Below are 27861 nucleotides of genomic sequence, written 5' to 3' on the forward strand. Positions count from 1 at the left end.
CTCAGGCAACTAAATTTATTAGCAAGAAAAGATTTCTGTCAGCCCAGCGCTGACCAACAAAGTACATCATTAATAAAGGATGACAAATCTGTCACTTAATTCAGGAAACACACCTCAAGCAGTTACAACTGAAAATAAAGCTGGATTTTTGTTTAATTTAAAAGCCTCAAAAATAACAAGCAATATGTTTTTAAACATGTAGTAGACACAATTGTCTATTATACAATATACACTGTACACAAGTAGGGCTTGGGCTGGTTGGGGTGGGTGAGATGACGGGGAGGGATGAGGTTCAGGATGGGAAGGTGTTTTACCTGAATCCAGATTCGAGTTGAAATGCTGTGTCATTTAGAAAAGAGAATTACTAGAGTGAGAAAAAAAATGCATATGCTCATCATTGCCCCCCAAAAACCCTAAACTAAAAGCAGGCATGGGGGAGGTGAGTAACAAGAACAGGAAGAAGGGAGCAATTAAATAAAACTTCTTTAAAGCACACACAATACACAGTGTTCATCATCGGAAGTAGAGTATAAGGCAACGTTCTCCATAGAAAAAGAGGGGAATCAGGGAGTCCGTGGGTAGCTTTACTTTTTAAATAGAAAGTTGGAATGTGCTGGAGGAGAGCGGGGCTGGGGCAGGGGCATGTGGAGTGGAGGCGGCCTCTGGAGCCTCTCCGGAGGTGGAGCTGGATGCCAGCGGTACCCTGCGTGCAGGGCCCCGGGGCACCCGCGGTGGCTGAGGGGGCCAGGGAGGTGCAGGAGAGGGAGGGGCATGGCACGATGAGACTCCGGCAGTGTTTGGGGGAGGGGGGGCTCACTTTGCTCCTCGATGGAGTGAAATTCATGTTTTTCCTTTGGAAATAAGGGTTCCCACTCGTCCTGGTTTAGAACGTCTCATTGGGCACGGCCACTGTCCACGGTCTGGGCAGGCCGGGAGCTTGTGGTGAGAGGGGAGGGCCGGGGCGGAGCCAAGGGGCTTCAGAAGGAGGTGAGTATGGGGGCAGTAGAGTCCCTTCCTGCGGGGACAGTCGCAGAACCGGAGGGAGGGGCGAGGGCGGGCCCAGGGCAGCCGTGGGCCTTCTTTCCTCCAGGGGCCCAGGCAGGACACGGGCAGGGGTCTGCAATCCGCGAGGCCTCCCGCCTCCGTTGGCCTTACAAGTTCTTCGTGACCAGGTGGGTCTTGTAATGCTTGGTGAGGTGGTCACTCCTCATGAAGCGCTTCTGACACTGGGCGCACTCGAAGCGTTTGTCCCCTGGGAAGAGGAGATGCCCGTCACTCACGGCGCCATGCCCCGGAAAAGGAGGCGCACACGTGAGGGGTGAGGGGCACCTGTGAAGCCGTGTCACCGGCCTGCCTGCTGCTCACACAGTGCTCCCCATGATCCACTGATGGGAACCTCTGTCAGCCCTCCCCCCCTCCCCCCATCACCCTCCAGGCTACTTTGTTTCCATTCCTTGTGCCGTGCCAAACGCTATACTTGTGCGCCTGCACCCAGGACGCTTCCCGTGTAGCCTGTCACCTACTTTCTTCTGACCTTTGTCCCTCTGACTAACCCCGGCTCAAAGTCCTCCCCCTCACAGGGAAACCCCACTCCCCTCTGACCTGCCAGACTGAGCCACACACCCGGGCTGGGTCTGCTGCTGTTCTGAGTATTTACTCTGCAGCCTGCAGAGGGTGGGCGTGACCTGCCCCGCCACGCTGGCCAGGAGCCAGAGCTTTGGGCCTCGTGTCCCCAGGCCCAGGACAGGCGTCTGCTCACTGGGGGCATCTGCCAGAACGGCAGTTCTCAAAGCATGTGCCGTGGACCACTGGAGACACCCAGGACAACCTTGGGTGGCAGATGCATGAACGATTTTCCCCTTTATGGTTCTGTATTTGTTTGCCAGTACGTTAAAACACTTAGCTATGATCCCAAGCCTGTGATGTGAAAAATAATACTGCACTGGACATAAAAGAGTAAAAATAGTGAAAAAAATAGTAAGTAAAAATGGTGAAGTGATTTAAGGAAAATCATTCGGTAAATAACAGTAGGAAAGGCAACGCGGGATAGTGACTAAGAGCGTGCACTTGGGAGCCAGAGGGCCTGGGTTGAACCGGCTCCACTAGTCACTGGCTGTGTGACCCGGCCCCCTCTCCATGCCTCAGTAAAATGGGCACAATCAAAGTACCGTCCCCATAGAGTCGTTATGAGGATTAAATTAGTTAATGGGTAGAATGCGTAGCATACTGCCTGGCACAAGATGGCACTGATCGTTAAGCAAATATGCAGCTTATGGCGGAAGTCATCAAGGCTGTGCCACGCAACCGACCTCACTTTGGGAAACACTGCAATAAAGGAGAGGCTTGCGGGACTTTCCGGCTAGTCCTGCACCCCGAGGAGACAGTCTGTAGCTCTCGCTCAGTGCTGCAGTTCCTTGGCCAGGCCAGGAGTCTCCATGTCGCTGAGGACAATGGAGTGGGGGCGGGGAGAGAGGCAGCGAGCAGAAGTGCGGAGTGGGGGGCGGGGGGCGCTGCAGGGGCGGGGGGCAGACCTGTGTGGGTGCGGGCGTGCCGCTGCAGCTCGTCACTCCGTGTGAACCTCTTCCCACAGAAGAACCAGTTGCAGACAAAGGGCCGCTCGCCCGTGTGCAAGCGCACGTGAGCCCGCAGCAGGGACGTCTTACGGAAAGTCTTGCCGCAGTCAGGAATGTGGCACACGTGCTTCTTCTTGCCCTGCTCTCCAGACCTGGGAATGGGGTTGGGGGTGGGGTGGGGGGATGGGAAGCAGAGAGAGTGGGGAGGTCGAGAGGTGGGGGTGGGACAGGATGGAGAGAGGATGTGGGGTCAGGTCGGAGAGCACGGAGCCGCTACCTGGTCCCCTGTCTGTCTGTGACCCAGGGAGGGCTTGGGGAACAGGACACACGCCACGCTGGCCGCCTGGCCCGTCTCCTCAAATCACCTCTTGTCCCCGTCCTTGCAGTTGGGACACGTGCAGGCCATGCGGCGCCGCTTCTCCCCGGGCTGGGCCTCTCCAGCCAGGGCCTGTTCCATCTGCAGCTGGATCTGGGTGGGGCTCAGTCCACTGATGGTCAGGTTATTCCCAGAAACATTCTGCACTGTCAGCTGCTGCTGCCCTGTGGGGAGGAGAGGAGCAGGGTTCAGGGTGAGGAAGCCCAAAGGGGCAGAAGAGGGAGCCTGACCCCCTTCCTTCCTGCACATAGTAAGGCGGACAGTCACAGCAGCTAATATTTTTGAGAGCCTGCTACGTGCCAGATACCATTTTAGAGATCTTAAATGTATTCACGCACTTAAGTTTCATAACCCCATGAAAGAGGTACTATCATCCCCCTTTTACAGGTGAAGAAACGGAGGCTCAAGATCACACATGCAGAACTTGTAGAATCTGGATGGGAACCCAGTCAACTTCAGAGTCAATGCCCAGAACCACTATACTACACAGGCCACATTCACTTCCAGACGGTGCCCACGTGGGTCTTGGAGTGTTTCTCCAGAGTCTCCTCCAGCCTCAGGCCCTTGTGAGACACCAACTCTGCTCCCAGGAGTCTCCAGGGATGTTTGTTAACAGAGGGAGAGAGAGTTCTATGGGCTTTGGAACCAATCAAGCCCTCTAGGACTTGCATAAAGCCATCAAAGCAGGGGGAGTGCCTGTGGGTGGACTCCTCCCAGGCCACTAAACCAAATGCATAAAGTGCTGGAAATTCACTTAAGGACAAAGGGAGGAGATTCAGAGAGCTCCCACTACCTTGAAAATTGCCCTTCATCCAGCTAAAGAATGCAACGAACCATTTGTGCTAGGTACCTACAGTGTTCCTTTGATTATGTGCAAGGCCGCTTTCATACCGTAAATATCACCAAATGTTACCACTGAACTGAGAAGTGCAGCACAAGCCAGTCCAAAGGCTCCCTCCTTTCCCTCCAACCTTAACTCAAGGCTGCCCATGCCTGGGGCCGGGGGCCTTCCCTCACCGCCAGTATTGGTGATGGTGACGGGCACACCCTGGACCTGGACACCGTTGATGTTGATGGTCTGCATGGCCTGGGCTGCCGCTGCCAGCTGGGCTGCGTTCAGGCTGATGATGCTCCCGGCAGGGGCGATCTTTGGCAGGGGACGCTCTTTCCGGAGAATTGCAGCCGAGTGCTTTTTGCTGGTCCCGCTCAGATGGGCAGCACGGGACGGAGGGCTGCTACAAGTGGTGGTGGAGGTGGTCGCAGCTGTTGCTGGGGGGCCATCCTGGACAAGGACCGTCTGTACCTCACCAGAAGGTGTACGGATGTAGACCTGGGAGGGGCCAGAAAGAAAAAGTCAATGCCCCCTGAGAGTCCTGGCTCCTGCCCCCCCACTTTTTTTTGCATTAAAGAATGTTTATATCATCCATTCCCTGGTATAACACTCTTGTTGTGTCCCCGGCATTGGCAGGTGGACTCCCAACCACTGCACCACCAGGGAAGCCCTCCTGCCCCCTTTCAATGCAGCATCATCTCCCTGCCCAAGGGAGAAGCGGGTGCCTTTTTGTCCACCCAAGTCTTCTCCAACTAGCCCAGGCCTACATTCGCCCACTGTTGATGTTCAACAGAAAGCGCTGATGGCATCCCTGTACTAAGCTGACAGATGCTGTTGATTTGAAACAAAACTTTTAATTTACTTAGCATGGAAAACTATAATTCCAAATCTCCGAATTGAAGACTTAGAAGGCAGCTAAATGATGACCTCACAAAAGATGCGCTGTGAATGCTCATCAAAGAAATGAAAACAGCCTTTAGGAGGCACAGTTAGTGGAGAGACTACTGTCTTTCTCCGATTTATACTAACACAGATGGAACAATAAAGCACAAAGCTCACTGTTGCTGAGACAGTGGGGAAATAGGCACGTGCTCTTACGTCAGGGGGTGTGCAGTGGTCCAGGCTTGCTGGAGGGAAATCCGGGAATATGTGTCCGAAGCCTTTAAACATATGCATATTAGAGCCTGAGAACGAGAAGGAACCGTGTGGTGCTGGCTGGGGATTAGAGGTATTGATGGAAGCTCTTAGGTTTCAATATAAATAGAGAAATATAGATATAAATGTATGTATATATGTGTGTGCATGTCTGTATCTATCTTGGTATTACATATATATGTATAGGTATATTTATATATGCTTCTTAACTGTGTCCACTGAGAAAGGCTGAAAGCAGCAAAACTCCAGGAGCAATGAGCTCACCTAGCACCCAGCTCTTAGCTTCTAAATCCCATGCTCCACTAAAAGAAACCAGGGCTCCTTGGAGAAATAGCTGATTCGAGGACTGTGGTCAGGGGAAGTACAAGAAGACCTTGGAACACCTCTTATACCAGAAAGTAAGGAAATGCTCAAAGAATGGTGGTGACATGTGAAAAGAACACAAGAGCCAGCTTGGAGGGGCTCCCACTGGCTAAACATAGGATAATTTGAACATCAAAATAACGATACTAATGGATTATAACTCAGTGAATAAAACAGGAACCTATGAATCCATATTGACATAAATAAACAAATGGAGAAGAAAATGATAGAATTTAAAAAACTCTTATCACATCCTCCAATAAAAGGAACTAGGATTCCTAGGACAAATGGTTGATCCCAGGACTGGGGCTGGGAAAATACAAGGAATGAAGTACTGACACCTGCTACAGCTTGGATGAACTCAGAAGACGGTGTACTAAGTGAAAGAAGCTAGCTGCAAGAGATCACCTATGGTAAGATTCCATTTACATGAAATGTCCAGAATAGGCAAATCTATAGAGACAGAAAATGGATTAGGGCTTCCCTGGTGGCGCACTGGTTAAGAATCCGCCTGCCAGTGCAGGGGACACGGGTTCGAGCCGTGGTCCAGGAAGATCCCACATGCCGTGGAGCAACTAAGCCCGTGTGCCACCACTGCTGAGCCTGCGCTTTAGAGCCTGTGAGCCACAACTACGGAGTCCATGTGCCTAGAGCCCATGCTCCGCAACAAGAGAAGCCATCACAGTGAGAAGCCTGTGCACCACAACAAAGAGTAGCCCCCGCTCGCTGCAACTAGAGAAAGCCCATGTGCAGCAATGAAGACCCAACGCAGCCAAAAATGAAAAAAAAAAATAAATTTATTTAAAAAAAAAAAAAGAAAAGAAAATGGATTAGTGGTTGCCAGGGCTTGGGGCAAGGGGGAAATGAGAAGTGACCACTAAAGAGGTCTTTCTGAGGTGATGAAAATGTTCTAAAACTAGATAGTGGTGATGACTGCATAACTCCATGAGTATACTAAAACCCACCCACTGCGTTGTACACTTTAAAAGGGTAAATTTCACGGTATGCGCATACCTCAATAAAGCTGAAAAGGGGACTTCTCTGGTGACGCAGTGGTTAAGAATCCCCTGCCAATGCAGGGGACATGGGTTAGACCCCTGGTCCGGGAAGATCCCACAACCCGTGGAGCAACTAAGCCTGTGCACCACAACTACTGAGCCCGTGTGCCACAACTACTGAAGCCCACACACCTAGAGCCCGTGCTCCAAAACAAGAGAAGCCACCGCAATGAGAAGCACGTGCACTGCAACAAAGAGTAGCCTCTGCTCTCATCAACTAGAGAAAGCCCGTGCGCAGCAACGAAGACCCAATGCAGCCAAAAATAAATAAATAAAATTTAAATAAATTTATTTTTTAAAAAAGCTGATAAGAAAAAAAAAAAAAGAGACTGGGAGTATGTCACACAGATGCAAGAGCCAACCAGAAAGAGCTCCAAATGGCCAGAGTTGAAACAATGTGAGCAACAAAATAAATAACGCAGTATTGGATTGTAACCCAAAGTATAAAATATACATGAGTCTCTACTGACATAAATACATGATCGAATAAAAAAATAAATGGTGGGACCTCCCTGGTGGCGCAGTGGTTAAGAATCTGCCTGCCAAGGCAGGGGACACAGGTTCGAGCCCTGGTCCGGGAAGATCCCATGTGCCACGGAGCAACTAAGCCCGTGCGCCACAACTCCTGAGCCTGCCTCTAGAGCCCATGAGCAACAACTACTGAGCCCACGTGCTGCAACTACTAAAGCCCGCATGCCTAGAGCCCGTGCTCTGCAACGGAAGAAGCCACCGCAATGAGAAGCTCGCATACCGCAATGAAGAGCCCCCGCTCGCCGCAACCAGAGAAAGCCTGCGCATAGCAACGAAGACCCAACACAGCCAAAAATAAATAAATAAATTTATATAAATAAATGAATAAATGGAAAAGAGACAAATCTTCCTTATAGAAGAATTCCAAATAATATTATATAGATACTTTCCCTTCCAGTATGTAGAGCTTAATTCTCACCCCCACTCCCACCCCTGACGATGGGAGACTTAGCAACTTACTTCCAAAGAATTGAGAAAGGGAAAAGTAGCAGCTTTGATGAATGAAGAAACCTGGCAGACACCACCTTAACCAAGTGATAACGGTTAACATCAGGGACGTTACATCATCAGAGATGTTGTGTGGACATCATGTACCCCTCATATAATGTGATGAAAAGAGGCGTTTCGCCTCCGTGGTATTCTTTCCAAAAACCTGTAATCCAGCCTGGGGGATATTCTATAGGATACCTGACCAATGTGCCTCTGGTCTGTCAAGATCATGGAAAACAAAGACTAAGAAGCTATCCAACCAGAGGGGCCTGGGGAGACATTCCCACAAGTGCAATGTGGTATTTGGATGGGATCCTGGAGCAGAAAGAGGACATTAATTGATTGTGAAAGTGCAAGTGCAATGTGGTATTTGGAGACATCCAATCAAGTCTGGAGTTTAGTGAACAGTAACATGCCAATGTCAGTTTCTTAGTTTTGACACGTGTACCCTGGTATGTAAGATGTTTAACAAGGTGGTGGTGGGGGACCAGGTGAGAGGTATAAGACACTCTGTACTACCTTTGCAACCTTTCTGTAAATGTAACTTTTTTTTTGGCCGCACAGCAAGGCATGTTGGATCTTAGTTCGCTAACCAGGGATCGAAACCAGGCCCCCTGTGCTGGAAGCGCAGCGTCTTAACCACAGGACCGCCAGGGAAGTCCCATGATAAGAGATTTTTTTTAATTAACTTTTTATTTTAGAATAAGTTACAGGAATTCCCTGGCGGTCCAGTGGTTAAGACTCTGTGCTTCCACTGCAAGGGGCCAGGGTTCGATCCCTGGTCGGGGAACTAAGATCCAACATGCCTTGCAGTCTGGCCAAAAAAAAAAAAAATCTCTATCACAGTAAAAGCTACTAAAATAAGCAGGCGAAAGTCTGATAAGGAATGAGATATTTACACAGAAACTATCTCCTAACAAAATACTAATCCATTACAAAGAGAAAAAAAGTAACTTTAAGGTGCAGAAACCTGCTAAATATCACTTTAATCATCACCAGTACTGAGACAAATCGAAACCATGCACCTCCTTTTGGGATGCAGTAAGAACACAGCATCACTTTTGATATTTCTGCAAAAAAAAGTGTACAACTTGCATCTATCCATGAGGGAACATCACACAAACCTAAATTGAGGAACACTCTACAAAGTAACTGGCCTTTTAAAGTGTCATGGTCATGAACATCAAGTAAAGACTGAGGAACTATTCCAGGTCAAAACAGACTAAGAAGACATGACAATTAAATGGAATGTGTGATACTGGATGAGATCCTTTTGCCACAAAGGAATCATTGCGGCAAGTGATGAGCAACCTGAATGGGGTCTCTGAATTAGACGTCAGTGTGTTTCCTTGCTAATTGCCTATGTCTGAAGGTTGTGCTGTTGTCCTCCTTGCGTGTAAGAATTACACACTTTCTATAAAACATTTGGAAGTAACAGAGGCACGGTGGCAACTTACACTCAAAATGATACAGGGGGAAAAGTCACTTCTTTAAAAAAAAATCCTAGGGCTTCCGTGGTGGCGCAGTGGTTGAGAGTCCGCCTGCCGATGCAGGGGACACGGGTTCGTGCCCCGGTCCGGGAAGATCCCACATGCCGCGGAGCGGCTGGGCCCGTGAGCCATGGCCACTGTGCCTGCGCGTGCGGAGCCTGTGCTCCGCAACGGGAGAGGCCACAACAGTGAGAGGCCCACGTACCACACACACACACACACACAATTCTACTGTGATTTTGATTGGGTTTTTTTTGTTTGTTTGTTTGTTTGTTTTTGCGGTATGTGGGCCTCTCACTGTTGTGGCCTCTCCCATTGCGGAGCACAGGCTCCGGACGCGCAGGCTCAACGGCCATGGCTCACGGGCCCAGCCGCTCCGCGGCATGTGGGATCTTCCCGGACCGGGGCACGAACCCATGTCCCCTGCATCGGCAGGCGGACTCTCAACCACTGCGCCACCAGGGAAGCCCGATTGGGGTTATTTTTGATCCTTGGATTATTTAGGACTGTGGTTCTCAGTTAAAAGCAAACAAACAAACCTCATGTTATCTCTTAATAAATACACATCTCATCCTCAATTTTCTGGTATGTGCCCCTTTTGCAAATCATTGCTATTTTCTGCATATCTGAAGTTACCGTTACTAGAACATTTTCTTTCCCACAATGTAGAGCAGGGGTCAACACACTATCTGTAAAGGGCAGAGAGTAAATATTTTAGGCTATGCAGGTCATGAGGTCTCTGCCTTGTGGTGCAAAAGCCGCACAAATGGGCATGCCTGTGTTCCAATTACACTTGATTTACAAAAACAGATAGATGGGCCAGATTTGACCTCAGGGCTGAGGATTGCCAATTTCTCTGATACAGAGTATAATACATTTTTTAAAACGTGCATATCCTTTGACCCACTTTTAGGAATTTATTTAGTGATAAGATTAGAAACAGCCTAAATCTACAGTTGGGTAACAGACAGCACCTCCGGATACCGGAAAACTATGTCATCATTACAAAGTAATGCAGTAGCTAAACGTTTCTGCCTACGTATGCTTATTTCCTTAGGAAGACCTGGTTTTAAGCCCTGCCAGACATAGGACCTCAGGAAAGGGAGGGGAGGCACTGCGAGAGGAGCCTCAGTTCTTCACCTTTAAGGTAGGTCTGATAAGGGAGCCTCACACGTGTTGTAACAAATTACACGATTCATAGAAAACCCCTTGGCAGTATGCAATATGCCAGAAAGGAGGAGGCACTTGAGGGCGGGCCTCAGATTTCCTGTGCATCCGTTATGTCCACAGCTCAAACTCAAGGGCACTTCTCCACCTGGGAGACTACACGACTCCCTACGGCCGGCACTCACTCTGACGCCTCGGTTCTCTCTACAGACAGCTGGATTATAAATTCCTCCATGGCAGGAGCTGGTTTTTATATTTAAAAAAATCCTTGTACAATTTTAAGTGTAGCCCCTGCCACACACAAGAGCCAGGGTGGGCCAGGGTGGAGTAGGGACAAAAGTGTAGGTCAGAAATCTGAGTTGAATCCTGGCTCTTTTGTCATTTGTCATCTGGGCTCCGTGACAGCTGGATACCGGGTAACTTCTCTGAGTTCCAGGTTCTCCATCTTCCACATGGGCCTAATCTCTGGCATTTATTAGGCTTACACAAAGCATAAAACCTGCCCTGCAAAGCCAAATAAATTTTAGTATTGCAGCACCTTAATGAATGCCAAAAATAAGTTCCTGTTGAAGTCAGCATCCCAGAAGAATCTATCCTAAATGTCCCTGCTATGAAGCTAGGGTGCTTCTTCCTAATTTTTTTTTTTTTTTTGTCATTAACAATGATCAGCATTTTTCTCATTGGTTTTCCTACTTTACATCAAATTCTATGGTTCTGACTAGAATTTTTTCATTCTTGCTATCATTCGGAGTATGTAATTCTAGAATAAAAAAATAAACTTTATTATTAAAAAGTATGTATCTGCCTGCTACTCATCCCCCTGCCAAAAGACTCCCATAAAGAAAGTTTCCAAAATATAGGTACGTAGGCATGTCGCGTCTGATTTCTAAAGATAAGCAGTACGTGGCCCTATGAACTGGCAGAAATGGCCACTTATTACCCACCCCAAACAGTTCTGACTCCCAACACTCAGGTCAGATCGGGAGATGCATCAGCAGCATCTAGGAAAGCAAGCCCATGGGGCTGGAGCATCAGCCGTTTAGAGCTGAGGAGGAGAGGAAGGCGCGTGCAGAGGGTGTGCGTGGTACCTGAGTAGGCGACGGCTCAGCAGCCTGGATCTGAAAGTTCTGGGAGGGCTTCTGGGGAACGGTGGGGAGTGTGGCGGATGCCGCCTGCACCACCCGCAGGGCCTGCTGGGGGATCTGCACTACCTGCTGCTGCTCTGCCTTGGGGGGCACCACCTGGACCTGCTGGACCACAGCGGGCTGGCCCCCACCAGGGCTCTGAACGATGAGCAGGTTGTTTCCTGCCTGGATGATGTTGTCCGCCGTGGTCTCGATCAGCACCGTCTCCACCTGTTCGGTCACGGCCACGGGGGGCTGGGAGGCAGGAAGACTCTTCTTCCTGGCTTTCTTGTTAGTCTTAGACAGCGGGGCCGGGGGGCTCTCCGTGAGGAGCGGAGCGGGGGCCCCGGCGTCGCTGGTGTTCACGAGGTTGCTGACAGGCAGAGTGAGTGTCACGTTGCTCCCGCCACCTGTCAGCTTCACCACACTGGCCGCGCTCTGCACCGGGGTGGTGGTCGTACTCGACTTCTGGACAGGGGCCGGCTTGATGGGGACAGGCTTGTGACTGGACGGTGGGGGGGTGATGATGGCTTGGTTGGTGCCAGGGATGATCTGGATCTGGTTGGTGAGATTGGGCTGTACCGGGATGGTCTGAGAATTGCTCGCCTGAATCTGAGGGACCGCCTGGTACTGGATACTGGTATTCGATCGCGTCCCTTTGTTGATCATGGTTGGGTTCTGGATAGCGAACACCAGCTGCCCACCAGGATAGGACGCGCTCAGCTGTGACCCCTGAATCTGAAGTATGTTTCCTTTGGAGGACAAGATGCCAAAGCTATTCTTGCCGGGACTGAGAGGGAGAGGGGCAGGTTTGATAGGGACGAGTTTCCGTGGTGCGGGCTGCGGGGGAGCAGGAGGCGTCACTGCAGCTTCAACAGCCGGAGGGCCGATTTTGCTGCATGTTGCAGCAAGCAGGGCTAAGGGAGAAGGCTGGGAGTCCTGCAAAACACCACGTGGAGAAAAGGAGTGAGACAGGAGGCCTGCTGCCCAGCCGCCCCGCCCTTTAAGATCCTGTCCTCTTCGCAGGCTCCTCCCCACCGGCGGTCAGGGAGCCAGCATCCCCTCCGGGCAGTGGCCCCTGTGTCCCCTTCCCCGCTGGTTTCTCCACTGAGAAATTAAGGGAGGAAGGGTGAGAAATGTCATTCTCAGGAAGGAGCTCCCCAGAAGCACCCCTTGACAGGGTGAACGAACTCCATGGGCTGACCGCTTACTCCCCACTGGCCTATTAGTGTCTAATGGGGACACGGAATCAACCTCAGCTTAGAGATGCAGCTCCGTTAGCCCACCTTCCTGAGTCATCAAGTGAGGAAGGACTGAGGAAGGGAGGGGGACAGGAGGAACAAACCCTTTGGAAGAGTGTTTTCCAGTGCTTGGGACATGACGTTTTCGATCAAGGAGGGCTGTTCTTTGGAAGCTACAAGGAAAGAGCCTCCAGGGTGCGGGGACACAGTCTCTGCTTTCCTTTTATGGCCAGTAGGGTCTGGAGGAAAGGACTTGAGTTTCATCCTGCTTTTCCCCCTGACTCAACTGTGGCACCTTAGATGAGTGGCCCTAGTTTCTTAGTTCAGAAAAAGTGGAAAACTGAACCCTCCCTGGTCTCATTGCCTCGGGGAGTTACAGTTAGCCAGGGCAGAGCTCAGTTGCGGTCTCATGTCAGCTTCAGTGAGTCCTTCCAGGCTGATGCAGCCCCCCACCCTCAGAGCCCACTGCCCACTCGCCTGGGTGGTGGCGGCGGCAGGCTGCAGGTAGTCACTGGGACTGACAGCGGCAGTGGCAGCCATGCTGGTCTGTGGATCTGTTGGAAGAAAAGAGATGGAGTGATACCCGTGATGCCCGAAAAGAACCCAAGTCCCCTTGCCTCAGATTTTCTTTTTGCCTCTATTTGGGCTGCTTCCCCATGAGAGGTCAATGACCTTTCCCCACACTTCCCCACTCAAGGTTAGCAGCCCTACAACTCTTTCAGTAGATGTCCTTCTCCCGTTCTCAGACTCAGCCACCTGAGGCTGTGAGGATAGCTGGTCCTGCCTCTATCGGACCGTCTCCTCCAACCATCATAAGGTCTAGGATAACGTGAAGATGCCGAGATTCTAATAACACTGGCTTCAGTAACTACGCTGTGCCACCTAATGGAGCCCTCTCTGCCGCATAGTGCTGACTCTCCCCAGCTAGACTGGAACCCCTATACGGTGGGCGGGGGAAGCCCCCAGCTAATCCTGTGGCTCTGACCCAGGCTTCCTGCTCACTCCTGCTGTAGCCAGATGCCAAGCCAGCCTGGGAAAGAAGCATCTCGGGGCCAGGATCCCTGTCAAGGAGGACACACCCACTCCATGCAAAGGTCTTGAGCGCTTTATGCTCAGCCTTCACCACATAAGCACAATGGCCCAGGTATAGATTATATATAGCACACAGGGAATTACTTTAAATGAATTTACAGTTTTACATAGGACAATAGGCATGGCCCCATAGGTATCCCTGAGATTAGGAGAGCTAATAACTGAATATAATGAGAATGAAAATAAATCCTATTTTTCCTTAAATGTGTATATATTTCTACATATGAATATAGCAGGAAAAAGTCTAAAAAAAGGGGGGGGGGCTAAAATGTTAAAAGCCATTATCTCCTGGTGGTAGATTTTTTCTTCACTTAAAGAATTTTTCCCTCTGTTTTTCTGTATTTTCTCATTTTCCCCACAACGAATACACTCTACTAAAGTTGTTTTAAATAAAGGAAAATAAAGAACGTTGAGGAAGTAATGAAAGGAATCTCTACTCTGAACTTAAGTCTGATCTAAGAGAAATACAAGTAAAATGGAAATCAGGAGAATTTGGGGGGAAAGGATCTAAGCCATCTTATAATTTATAAATCACTAAGGAAAAGAACACCAGGCAGAGAGTCAGACTTGTATCTTAGACCTTTGGAAAGTAGGTTTCAGGAGGTACGGAGACAAGAAGGGTATTACTCAGAGACTGGAAGAGGCAGGATGACTCAGGCATGGAGCCCCTGCTGGGCATCTGGCAGGAGGAAGACAGAGGTCAGGAAGAAGGCGGAACCACTCACATTTCAGCTGCCTCTGGCTTCTCTCTTTGGGGGAATGATTCTTAAATGGGAAAGGTAAAGAAAAGGTAAAGCGGGAACTGCAGCCCAGGACAGGTGAGTACAGTAGGTTCAACAAAGCCTTAAATGGCTTCCAGGCCCTAAGGCCCCATGAACTGCACTCCAGAGTAGGGAGACACTTTGCAGGCACACTTGCAAACTGTTTGAGGAGCCAGAGGGGAGCTCTGGGCAAAATCATATATGTGGATCCTGAAATATTACAGACACTGATCCTTAGCAAAATCCTAGAACAAATGACTGAACAACAACTACAATTACTGAGGTAAAGGAAGCAGTGATCACAAAGAATAAACGTGGGGTTGCCAAAAACAAGTCATGCTGAACAAACCTGTTTCTTTTTTGGGGGTTTTGGTTGGCTACATCAAGAGAATGGTATACACTGTGTACTTCATAACAACAAGGCATCTGACTGGAATTTTCATAGTATTCTTAGGAACGAGAAGGAAAAGAGCTGCAGGCAGGAATGATAGTCTGGTTTGGGGGCTAAGCTGAACGTGCCTCCACCTAAGTGCTGAGACCCAGGCCATCCTGAGCAGTTTGCTGCTACGACATCAACCAGGGTCTCAAACTACGGGTGCCTTCCAGGACCAGGATATGCAGGCTTCTCCTCGGAGGTTCGTGCTTTCTCTACCAGAATGTTTTATTCTTGTGTTTTCACTGTGATGATCATCTTTTAAAAATGAACATATACTACAGAGCGCTGGGTGACTGCTGCTTAACCAAGATTTGCACATTTCTGGGCCCGTGTGTGTGTTTACAACTGTACTGGTACCAAGTGGCACCACTCTAACTACATGAGCTAATTAAGACAGTTCAATTCTGCACATGTAATTCATGATACCTCTGTGCGAAGTGAGCAGTGACGGCTCTTCAGAAGCCTGGAAAGACCATGCTGCTGGGCACCAGACACTGCAGGGTAGGCATGCGGAACTCAAGGAGCCCGGATGTCAAGTCTGTGCTGCGCTTACACTGACAGCAGCAATTTGGGTTCAGTCAACTGTTTTCCTCCCAAAATGATGTTGTTGATTTGAGTTTTATTGGCTTTTCTGTAGTTATTTAATTAAATTTTACAGGAACTAGATCTGAGTTGATAAACAGATTTATGTGCATACATAATTAAGGCTGCAGCTTTATAATGAAAACAATCTAAGTTGACTGAAAAACATTTTCCCTTCAGAGCAGTGTTCAAACTATTGAGACCATGAACCACAGTCATAAAAACAGTTTACATCAAGACCCAGTGTACGCATATGCACCCCCCCACACACACTTCCCTGTCCTGTGCTGATATAATAAGAATTTCCTGAAACAAAATTTGCCCTTGCTACATGTCATGGGCTTTGGTATTTTTCTACTCTATTTCATTTTTTAAAATGCCGGTTGTGACTCACTAAATTGGTTTTGTGCCCTACAGGCTGGAAAACGCGGCTTCAAAGCAGTCTCTCCACCACCCAAGTTTGGGAAACCATGCAAAAGACCTAGAAGGCAAATTAACTTTATGGATGTCACAAAGCTGAGGACTGTAAACACAATGGGTGTCTGTATTAGGGCTCAAAGAGATCTTAAAAAACTGGTATGTGCAGTGCTTAAGAGCGTGAGGCTCCAGACTCCAGACCGAAGTGAGAATGCAGACTGTGGGATGGCTGGGGCATTCCTCTCCCAGCCTCAGTGCACCGTCTGTAAAACAGAGGTAATGTCACCCTTACAGGATTCTAGGAGGCGTCAGCAATATGAAAAACACTGAGCACACAGGGGGTTGTCAATAAATGGTGGTTTAAACTTTGAAGCTGAGTAAACACTGCACTTGGGTTAAGCAAAAAAAAAAAAAAAATCACATGCATATAGGACAGGAAGACAGAGCTTAACAGCGATTCTCATGAGAAAAAGCCCCAGTGGTTTTGACTCAAAGTTAAATGGGAAGCAGTTAGAATCTAGATGTGATGGCCGAAAAAGCTCCTGCAATCTTGGACTGAATTTCCAAAAGTTCAATTATAGAAGAAAATAATAGTCCTCATCTGCTCTGCACTCGGGCCCCATCTGGAGTGTCAGGTTCCGTCCTGAGGGACATTTTGAAAGGGGGATTTTCAAATGGAGCTCGTTCAGAGGAGGGCAGCCGTGGTGGTGACCAGGACACCAGAGGAGCGATACCCACCAGGGTGTTTATTCCATACATGTGTTCAATGGGTAGACTTTGTGGTGGAAATTTCGGTTTATTAGAGGGGACAACTTTCAAAAGATGGAGTCAGTTGCCTCCTGAGGTAACGTTCTCCCTTCTCTGGAATCATTTAGCCAGAGGCAGGATGTGTGTCTCTGTCAGAGATGGGATGTCTAGATGTGGGGGGGGAAGTTGGACTAAATGATCTTGTTTGAGAATTTAAACTTGTTTATAATCCTCCAACCATGTTGCCGATAAAAATACAGGATGAGTTAGCTGCTGGCAGGGCTGGAAAGGGAAGGCAGGGGCTCTCCCAGGAGGCTCCCCTGGGCTTAGGTTCACTTAGCTAAAAATGGTGAATGACTCTCCCTCTGACATCCCCTGTTATGAAACTGAAGGACACTAGAACAGGACAGAGTGCAAACAAAATGAAAACTGGCCCAGTGCTTATTCACCTCCCTTTCCCATCTCCCTCTCTCCCCCTGCAGTCATTATCACCCTGGACTCAAACTGTCTGGAGACTGGGCTGGGCTAAGAGGCTCTTCACTTAATAAGTTACAGCAGAGTCTTGACGCCCTTGCAGACTGTGGGCGCTCCACCCACACCGTCTTGGTTGGTTTCATTTGCCTTCCCCGCTGGCCCCTGAAATACTCCTCCAGATCTCAAACCAGTGGTTTTAAGTATCTCTCCTAGAGTCACTCAGAGTTTTGTGGCCCCTGGGCTGTGGACCTGGGCAACCAAAACAGCGACTAATCTCCCTGCCACTGCAGAATTATATCCTGGGATTACCCATGAAAGGGAAAAGCAGCATTTCCAGTTGGTGTTTGGAAATGAACAGTGGTTAAGAAGTAGCACAGATGCCTAACTGCAGGACTATATTCAAAGATACTTTAGAACCTCGTTAATTTGGAGCCTTATATTTAAAATGTATAATTTGGACATAAACTGTGCTTAGTTTTTCCTTCATACTATTCAAAGTGAGGTTAAATAGTGTATGAAGCCTGCAAAGGGACTCTAAGGCATAGTTAGGGAACTGTTTTATACCACTGCCACTGTTTCAATCATACCATTTGCTTTTAACAGCAGTTTATATCTGCTCACTGAAACCTACATTTAGCAAGGTTGGTGAGTGGGGTTATTGCATATTCTTGGAAGAAAAGGCTGCACTTCCTTCAGAGTGCTATCATTCAGACTTTCATTAATTTGGGTTGGCTAAAACTTTCTCAACAGTCCCCTGGCTCGTGAAGTTTTACGGTCATTTACTACATAAGCCATAGTAGCTCTCTTAGGCTGCAAGGAAAATTTCCAAGGCTATCAAACAAGGCTTCCAGACAGGGGTTGTGGGGTGTCCAGTGCCTGAAAGGACCACACCTGACTTTCCTTTTCCCCATGCTGGAAGCCAACTTAATTCCAAAACCAGGGGAGAAGCATCCCCGAGTGTCCCGGCTCTTGCTGTACATACAGATCGTTCATCTCCACCTCCGTCCCTCCAGCTACAGCTTCCTCCCTTCTGCTGCCAGCACTTTGCTGCCCCCTCCCCTCTCACCTGGACTTTCACCCCAGCTCTCTACTGACACTGCACTTGCCCAGGTCACGAGGGACCTCCTCATTGTTAAATCCAACTGACCCCCTTCAGCAGTTTCTGACCCATGGACGATTCCCTCCTCTTTGAAATCCTCATGGATTTTTGCCTACCTCTCCGGCCACCTCTTCCCTTTGTGGGCTCCTCTTCCTTTTGCCACCCCTGCAATACGGATGCTCCTCAACATCATCTTTCTCACCCAACACCCATTCCATGAGTGACTGTGCCCACTCACGTGGCTTCAGGTACCTTCCACAGGCTGACGACTCCCAGGTCTATGAATTGCCTACATCTGCCCTCTGAGTGGCGGACCAGTACATCCAGCCCTCTGTGGGCCTTCCACTTGGGCTGGCCACAGAACTTCCAACACTGAGCTGTTACCTTTGCCCATCCTCTCCCCAGCTTTCTCACCCCCAGCCCCCACGGGCCTCCTTCCAGATCCTTGAAGAGCCTCCATCTCTGCCGCTGCCCTTTCCTTGCTTTAGAGCTCTCTTCTCTCTTCACTAGCTAACACCTACTCACCCTTCAGGTCTCAGGCAGGTCCCCCCCCAACCAGAGCCCACTATGTAACGTAACAGGTATGTCATTTCCTCAGAGAGGCCTTCCAGGACCCCTGCGAGGAGGTTAACTCCTCTGCTAACTCACCACCCATTAAATAATCCTGGGCTGGGACTTCCCTGGTGGCGCAGTGGTTAAGAATCTGCCTGCCAATGCAGGGGACACGGGTTCAAGCCCTGGTCCGGGAAGATCCCACATGCCGCGGAGCAACTAAGCCCGTACACCACAACTACTGAGCCTGCGCTCTAGAGCCCGTGAGCCACAACTACTGAGCCTGTGTGCCACAACTACTGAAGCCCGTGTGCCTAGAGCCCGTGCTCTGCAACAAGAGAAGCCACTGCAATGAGAGGCCCGCGCACCGCAACCAAGGGTAGCCCCTGCTCGCCGCAACTAGAAAAAGCCCGCGCGCAGCAACGAAGACCCAAAGCAGCCCCCCAAAATAAATAATTAAATTTAAAAAAATAATAACAATCATGGGCTTCATGTCTCTCTTCCACACTCATGGAAGGGTGGCCCAGGTCTGTCTTCGCCGCTGAACTGCTACATCAAGCCTAACACAGCACAGCGACACTTCAGTGCCTGCAGGCTGAACGAATGATGAACATTTTTGGTGAAACCAGCCTCTCAATCACAAGGAAACCTGAACGCCATCCTCATCACCGTTCAGTCGTCAAGTCCTCCTGGGTCTACCTCCTAAATACAAACCTCTCTCCATCTGCATTATGCTGGCCTTAACCACCTTCGGCCCAAAGCCTTCAAAATGGCTTCCCAGCCTCTGGCCTAGCCACCTCCAATCCAGCCTCCACCGTCTGGTCTGAAGACTCTTTTAAAATGTAAATCCCACACAGTTACTCCCCAGATTAAATCCTTCGGTAGCTTCCAAAGGATTTTAAGATAAGCTTATAAAGGCCAAAACAAGCCGCCCCCTCCCTCCCTGCACCTCCCCCTCTCCTACTTTATCTCTCGCCCTTCCAACTCTCCGGACAAACACTTCAGGTTTTTCCATTTCTGGAACTACAGCCTCTCTCACTCGGAGCCTAAGCACACTTGCTCCCATTTGTCTGGCCAACTCTGGTCCCTCTTCAGAGCTCATTTATAACTCTCCTCACATCTTCCCTCCTGCTCCCCAAGTCTGGGGCAAGTGCCCCTGCTCTGTGCCAGTGTATATGCCCCACGGCACCCCTCACAGAACTCCCCCCACCCCCCATCACGGAGCAGGGAGTGCAGCTCTGTTCTAGGGCTCTTTCCATAGGCTGACTCGGGGAGCAAGCGTAACAGGAAGAGGCCTCAGGTGGGACCCCGGAGCCCTGGCCATCAGACTAGGGGCTGTTCCACTGGTCTTTCACCTGAGAATACTACTCTTGAGACAGGGGCTGAGAGAGAAGGGATCCAAAGAAATACCACAACAGCAGGCTCTGGGAAAGAACTTGGCTCAAACTCCACAGCCAGGCCTGGGGGTACTAGGTAGGTTTTTATTGCCTCGTGGGGTCCTACCACCCTGGCTATAGCCATCTTGGCTGTCTGCTACGGTATTTCCCCTGGAGGAATTTCACTCTGTGTAGACAGTTCTCCTGCTGGCTATTTTGGTCAGCTCAGTTGGGCCTGAAGCCAACAAAACCGTTCCTAAGCCCAGTCTTTTCCAGTTGCCTAGCCTGGAAGAATTCAGAGCTGGTGAGGGAAAAGCAAGCCACAGCTGGTTTTAGAGAACAAAGTTGGACCTCAAAGGGAGCTGACAAATGGGCTTAGAGAATCAGCTTAGCTGGAGAAAGGATCAAGAAAGACTCCAAACTGCTCTGAGCCTTTCTGAGAAGCAAATCTCCAACAACTATAATAACCATATAAATAGCTCCTAACAGTAAAAGGAATTTCATTGACTTTTCATGAAATGAGAACAGTTCTGGGTGTGGCTAATGCCACAGGCTAAAGAATGGAGATCTTGTCTCCACCCAGTTATTGAGCCATCCTGTCTTCCCTGTTCCCACCTTTGACCCCAGCCTCAGCCCATGACCCTGATGGGAGTCCACAATTTCATCAGGAAGTTAAAATTCCCTTTATAAGCCAAGATCCATTATTTCTCTCCTTTTCAAGCAAAACTCCTTGCAAGAGTCACCCATACTTGCTGTCCCTCATTTCTCTCCTGCTAGTCTTTCTTGAACCTGTTCCAGCCAGCTGGCCCCCTCCCATCCACACCACAAACACTGCTCCTACGACCAGTGACCTCCACGTTGCCAAGTTCGATGGTTAATTCTTAGACCTCAGCTGGTGTTGATCTGACAGCTGGCCCCTATTTTTTTTTTTTTTTTTTATTTTGCTGTACGCGGGCCTCTCACTGTTGTGGCCTCTCCCATCGCGGAGCACAGGCTCCGGACGCGCAGGCTCAGCGGCCATGGCTCACGGGCCCAGCCGCTCCGCCGCAGCATGTGGGATCTTCCCGGACCGGGGCACGAACCCGTGTCCCCTGCATTGGCAGGCGGACTCTCAACCACTGTGCCACCAGGGAAGCCCCGGCGCCTCTTATCTTGAAACACTTTCTTCACTTGGCTTGTAGGGTGGCCTCCTACCTCTCCAGCTGCTTCTTCTAAGACTCCTTTGCTGGGTCCTTGTCTCAAACTCTAAATGGTTGGGCTGCTCCAGGGCTCAGTCTTGGGACCTATTTTTCTTCTGTCTACACCTGTTTGCTGGGGGATTTCATCTAGTCTCAGAGCTTTAGAAACCAATAATATATATAGGTTCTATATAATGACGACTCACAAACTTGTATCTTCAGACTTGTATATCTCACTGCCTACTGACATCTCCACTTGGATGTACTAATAAGCAACTCAAATGTACCTAGCCCCGAACAGAGCTCCTGTTATCTCCCTAATTCTGTGCCTTCTTCTGACTTCCCCACGGCAGTGAACAGAACTCCATCCTTTCAGCTGTTCGGCCCTAAAACCTCGGGAGCCGTCCTCGACCCTTCTTTTTTCCACTCTACGCTTGTCAGTCAACACTTTCGGCACTACGTTCAAAATATGTTCAGAATCCGATTGCTTTCACAACCGCTTCTTGTTAACACCCAGGTTCACGTCCCCATCATCTCTCACTTGGGTAACTGCGGAAGCCTCCTAGCTGGGCGTCTGACCGTGTCCCTGCTGGTTTATTCTCAACAGCATCCAGAGATCCATCAAACGTAAATGAAATCATGTTACTCCTCTGCTCAGAGCCCCCAGTACATTCCGTCTCCCAAAGTCCACACCATGACACACAAGGGGCCCATGTGACCTCTCTGACTTCTCCCCGTCACTCTGTCACTCTCCCTCATTCACCGCTTCAGCCACGCTGGCCTCCCTGCTGTTCCTGAACAGGCCAGGTACGGCCCCTCTTCGGGGACTTTGTACTTGCTGTTCTCTCTGCTTGAGTTCTCACCAGCCCCTCCCCAGACTGAGCCTGACTCAATCCCTCCTTTCCCTCAGGGTTTCACTCAGACTCCCCTCCCGGACCACCCTATGTAAACTCACGCTCCTCTCACTTCTCCCGTCCTCTATTTGGTTTTTCCCCTTAGCACTTCTCATTGTCTAGTATCTACTAGTTAGCCTTATTGTCTCCCACTAAGATGTAAGCTTCCTAAAGGCAGGGACTTCTCTCTGCCTTACTTAGTGATGCACCCCCCCCCACCCGCCCACCCCACAACCTGGTACACAGCAAGTGCCTGATATATGCTTGTTGAGTGCATAAATGAATGAATCCTGGAGGCTGCAGAGCGGGAGAGCCTGAGTAGAATTTAAGAACCAAAGGAGAAAACCTGCAGACTTGCATATCCTGGCACTAGGCTGGGATCCACTCACCAGGTCAGCTCTGCCGATCCAGTCCCAGAAGGAACTCAACCTTGTTAGTCACCTCACACGAGGACAAGAGCCTGTGCGTGGACCAGCACGGTCCGGTCTTTCTCCTGGACAGAACTCTCAAAGCACATACCTCATCACCACACACCGGGCACTACATCTCAATGCTTCTTTCAATTAACAAGTACTGGGAAGAAGTTCTTTTCCGAGTGAGTTAAGACAACGTGCATGCCTGCTGTCTGAATACCTCTTACGTGTCTCCACCCTGAATCTCTCTCCTGAAAACGCGACCGTGTCGTTGCTAGTTTGCATCCTATCAGACTGGAAGGGACCCTGGAGAAGTGAGTGGGGACTCGGGGCAGCCAGCAGGGGATGGTGAGAACTCTTCACTCTGACAGAAGCAGTCCCAGGAAATGGTACAAAAATACTGGGCCTCAGAAACAGGAGAAAAAAAAAACCAAGACATACTTTTCCCCCCTAAAGAATATCATTAGGTACAAACGCGTGCTCTCTGCTTTATTTGTGAGTCACTTCACACATTCATCCGGGGCTACGATCGGTTCTGAAATGAGTAGTGACTTCATTTCCCCTGGGACGAGAGGGCTGGCTCACCATTTACTTTTCTGATGGCTGGGAAATGTTTTGGTCTGTTCTGAGGCTAGTCTGAGAAGACTCCCAGTTAGACACTGGCCAGGGGCAGAAATAGTCCACATCCAATCACGTGGCCCTGCCTGCTGTCTTTCACTGCCTATTTACACCCTCTGAAAGGCAGCTTTGTGATTCCACCAAGTCCCCTAGGAGAGGTAACAAACACCCCAAAGAGGAAGCTCTGGAGAGAGGACATTTGGGAGTGTGGAGGCCAGTGCCTGCTGGTTCCTGAGACATTTTCACTGCATGGCTGAGACGAAGAGACCACCTAACAGCCTAAATCACAGCATGGGGACAAACACTTCTCAGTGTGGTGGCGCTTCTGGCTAGGGACAGCATGCAGTTCCGATGCTGAAACAAACTATAGCTCGGGGAAATGGCCAACGGAAGGATTCAAACAGCTGGGTCTGCAAGCACGTTCTTCCTGGGACCCAAACAGCCCTGACGTCTCAACATAGCTCGGAGCTGCTCACAGAGGGTAAACTGAGGAGCAGCAAAACAGGGCACTTAGCCCTTTAGACTCCGCTGCTCCTGAGTGGAGCTCATCTCCCAGGAGCACGCCCGCTCGAAGCCCATCCTGATGAGAAGCAATCCGCGATGCTAGTGGCGGCCTCAGCATCCGCAAAGAGTGCGACCTAGGCGTGCAGTGGAAGCGGTAGCGTCCCTCGGGCTGCCGGCGCTGACTCAGCTTGCTCCTGGGCTCTCCTCTCAGCCTCGAGCGAGGCAGTGGAAATCTCAGTCGTCCGTTCTGGAATCCCGTCCACTGGAACAAATCAACCAGTACTACCTGGGAACACCTCCACAAGGGCAATCTCGGATCTCCTTCCTACTCAAGCTGACAGTGCCCTTGAGTTAGGAATGCCCCATGTTTTTACCCACTTCATTCATCTTTCCACCCAGCTCCAACAGATAACTGACAGCAAAGTGAGACCTCCCCACCCTGAGGTCTCCTAAGAGGATGCTGCTAGCCAAAAAAAGATCTGATAACCGAGGAGGTAGTTCTTCAGAGAGAAAGAGACCTTCAACTATGTTCAGAAATATAAAGATCTAAGTGCTGGCGCTATGAAGGAAGAAATAAAGAGCAAAGCTTTTTCCCCTTCCTTCAACAGAAGGAAGTCACAAGAGGAGGTGCATGTGGATCCAAACAAAAGCAAAGCAAAAACATCAACACATGTACTCCATAATGGTGTCCATTTCTCAGCCCACCTTGGCTTCCAGCCCACCATGGAAGCCAAGTGTCCTGGCTTAGAACTTGCTGGGAAGATGTTCACAAATCCAGTTAAGCTGCTCAAAGGGACACTCCAGATGTATCACCCAATACACTAATAAGAAAATACTGGAGGTTCTCCGAATAGATTTTGCTCTAAGTCTGCAGCCCACGAGGTTTCAGATTGGACAACGTAATCATTTAAACTCGGAAGTGTTCCCATCTCTACACTTGCTGATACTCTACACGCCCAGTGTTTCTCTGCATCTTTAATTCTGTGGCTATTGTTCCATCTCCCCCAAAATAATTCCTAAGTTTTTCAATCTTTGGAAGTAAGGCTTCCAATTTGTGTGTCTACAGATAAGGGGTAAAGGTAAATCTTAGAAGAACATGCTACATTTCCATCATATAGATGGGAGTGGGCAAGGTCTAGAAGACTGCTAAACCCAAGCCAATACCAGGGTCTACTGGTTAGCTGCAACAAGCTTAAATGTTTTCAGAAAGGCCTTGGTTGGGCAATACTGGCATAAAGCAAGCTTGGGAACGATCACATACCTACAGCAAAACTGTTTAGGGTACAAGAGACTATGCAACTTCTCTGAAAGGCTGCTATTCATCAACAGAAGAACGAGAAATTTCAAGGCCGAAGATATCAAAATGAACTGTCCTCCCTGCTGTTATGCCATGAGGCTCCTTCCCCCAGGCATTTGCCACCATCTTCTTAAAGCTTCTTCTCTCCTCTGACGAACCTCCAGAGGCCCAAACTTAATAGAATCTGAGAGAAAAGAGCCTGCCAGTCTATGTGCTGTCAACAGTGAGGCCAAACTCTTCCTCCTGGAGTCAGTTCTCCCTGCTGAGCAGTCAGGTGACGCTCCAATTATGAACTAACTCTACTTGGGTCTCCTTGGCAAAGAGACTGTGTCTTTAGCAGCCTAGCTCAGGGGGCTCATAATTATGTCAGACCAGCTTTTTTTTTTTTTTCTTCTATTTTTTTTGTTGTTGTTGCTGCTGCTTTTAAACAAAGAGGTTAAGCCTCTGTACAACCAAGTGGAAGAACCAGAATTAGAAAACTTACCAATCGCCCCAGCCAATGAGAATCCATTTCCAACAGGTATTAATGCCTGTTAGAAGCCACTGGAACAATGACATCATCAGCCCAATTGATAGGTTGTCTGACAGATTCGCCCCCTTCATCGCACACAAGAATTTAAAACAAGACACTGCAGTTATATTCATTATTGCAGACACCGGGTTTGTGTTATCAAATCAAAATTACTCCTGTGGTGTGGACTCCACCATCATTCCCTTCAAAGCCTAACTGTGAGCTGGCCAACACCCTAAACTTTCTAGCCCAAAAACTCTTATCCAAAATACCAACTCAACACTTAGCCCTCCACTGTGATACTTAATGCCTTCTGGGGTACAGCATGCAAGTTTTAGACAGTGCATGCCAGTGTACCTTGCAACAATCATCACCCTTCTATCTGCAACGAAACCCATGTAATGGGGGACCATGGGCCAATTGTTTAAAGCAGAACTACCGGCTCCTCCCTCCCTCTCTCTAAGAAAACAAATAAGTGAGCAAGAAGTAGCCTCAGAAGAAACAAACTTCGGGAGAATGTGCACTGAGAAAAGCCAGACTGAGTCCCTCTGGATCAAGTTAATTAAGAAACAATTAGACATGACAGTATATTGGAATCAAAACCAAGGAATGAAGTGAGGACAAGTTTCTCAATTGCCCAGAGGAGAAGACGCAGTTCCTTTTCATCTAAAATTAGAAAGCCACCAGGAACATAAGCCAAGAAGCATGGGTAGGAGGCTGAGAACCGTAATGGGGACGAAGGTGGGGTGGAGGAAGAAAGTAAGTATCCATTTTGTTTTATTTCTTCTGTCATCCCTTAGGTTTGCTCCTGGCCTTTGGGATTCAGCAGTCCCCTCCCTCCCCCGCCCGGGATGTCTGGTAACAGGCTGAGAACTCCGTCAACAAGTTCTTAAACGTTTCACAATTCTGCAAAGAGCTGGCAGATAATCTAGTTGGAGGTTCAAGGATGCAAGTGAAAATATTAAGAGGAGGTTTCTGCCCACTCCGCAGTCTCAGGCGAGAGGCCATCTGCCTAGGGAGTGCCCCCGTGTCCTGACACCATCTCTCGACTGGGATACATCGCTAACTAGGTTGGCTTCCACACCCAGCAGTGCCCATGTGGTTGGCGCCGTCGTAATTTCAAGCATTCCCCCGCCCCTCTCTGCACACGGGAGAACCTTGAATTGCGGATGGGCACCTAGAGTTAGAATGCAAGAGGGTCCCCGAACACAGAACAAGCGCACAGGACGTCGACCGCCTCCTCAGAGCAGACCCAGGCAACGTCCCCGGGCCTGGTAGCGCTCACGCGGGTCGGCCACCGGGCGGAGGGGGTGCCAGGCCCGCCCCGGGTGCCCGCTCCTCTCGCCAGCCCCCGGAAGCGCCGCCCTCCAGCCCAGCGGGCTCGGAGGGGGCGGGGAGTCGAACGCCCCCTTCCGGGTGCCTCCGCCTGGCTGGCCAGCCCCGCTCCTCCTCCGGGCGGGAATCCTCCCTCCCCGCCCCTCCCGGAGCCGGGCCCCGGCGCCAGGCCCGGCCCCAGGGGGGAACCCCCAGCCCCGGCTCCTCCTCCCTGCGGCTTCTGCCCGTCTTCCCGACCCTTGAGAGCCGGGAAGACCCCGCCGGCAGCGGCCAGGACCCACCGCTCATTACGACATCTTCCTCACTGGCCTCCGCCGCCTCCGCCGCCACCGAGAGCCTGACACCGCCCGCTTAGCACCCGCCAATCCCGGAGCCCGCCACCGCCCGAGCGACGGCAGCGTTCACCAATAAGAGTTCGGTACATTGGGGACCGACAGCACCACCAACCAATCAAAGAGAGGCACCTAGAGCGACGTTGGTTTGGCCAATAGAACTGTGAAATGTCACTGATGGACGGTAGAGGGCACCAACCGGAAGCCTACTGAAGAGTGAACGACATGTTCGCCAGCCAACTGGCTGGAGGCAAAGTCCCGCCTACAAGGTAGTTGATGGACAGCAACAGGAAGCTGGATGGGGAGGGGCTTAGCTGAGGACTGGTTTTGTATTGGTCGTGGTTGACCTTCCACCCACCTCTAACCCAGAAGATGAGTGATAGATCTGCCCTAAAGCCAATCAGAAGTCATCAGGGTGAGGCCGAAAAATGCCCCATAAATAGCATCTACTTTGCGCCTCAATCCAGTGTCGTCCTGGTGTGGCAGCGGCCTTTTGAACCCTGTACCTGTTGAGTGGAAAACCACCAGTCTTTAATTTAGTCTCTCGCCCTTCATCGCTTCTGGAGAGGGAGGTGAAACTCCGGGCGACTTTGTACAGCGAGGCATTGGAGTCAGACACAATAGCGGGAGTTGGGGCTAAGTGACACCTCTCAGAGGGGAGTATTTTCACCGTCTCAGTTCAAACCCCTCTTAATCCTCAACTGGTTATTGCATCGACCCGCTAACGTGGGCATCAAAATCACCTGAAGCTCTCTAAAAGTAGATTCCCGGGGCTGCCTCCCGTGTGTGGGGCACTCCTGGAATATGCATTCTAACCAGCGCCTCGGGTGGACAGAATTGGCTTG

At 49.9% G+C, this 27861-nt stretch overlaps 1 protein-coding gene across 1 annotated transcript; it reads right to left on the bottom strand.

Annotated features, from left to right (window-relative positions):
• On the bottom strand, nucleotides 1-27029 carry SP2 (Sp2 transcription factor). The gene is made up of 7 exons (XM_060082178.1): nucleotides 26966-27029; nucleotides 12877-12953; nucleotides 11123-12097; nucleotides 3967-4279; nucleotides 2939-3113; nucleotides 2532-2725; nucleotides 1-1252 (listed from the first exon to the last, which is right to left on the bottom strand). Exons 1-7 carry the CDS (start codon nucleotides 26970-26972, stop codon nucleotides 1152-1154), a joined length of 1842 nt encoding a protein of 613 aa, XP_059938161.1. The 5' UTR covers nucleotides 26973-27029; the 3' UTR covers nucleotides 1-1151.
• Nucleotides 27030-27861: the final 832 nt, after the last annotated feature.

Source organism: Mesoplodon densirostris, chromosome 18, assembly GCF_025265405.1.
Source record: "Mesoplodon densirostris isolate mMesDen1 chromosome 18, mMesDen1 primary haplotype, whole genome shotgun sequence".
Taxonomy (NCBI): Eukaryota; Metazoa; Chordata; class Mammalia; order Artiodactyla; family Ziphiidae; genus Mesoplodon; species Mesoplodon densirostris.

Excerpts from the sequence above, each read along its gene's own strand:
- SP2 (XM_060082178.1), bottom strand. Across the intron at positions 4,280-11,122 it reads CTGAGCCGTCGCCTACTCAG|GTCTACATCCGTACACCTTC; the intron begins GTACCACGCACA and ends GGCCCCTCCCAG. Across the intron at positions 2,726-2,938 it reads TGCAAGGACGGGGACAAGAG|GTCTGGAGAGCAGGGCAAGA; the intron begins GTGATTTGAGGA and ends CCCCATTCCCAG.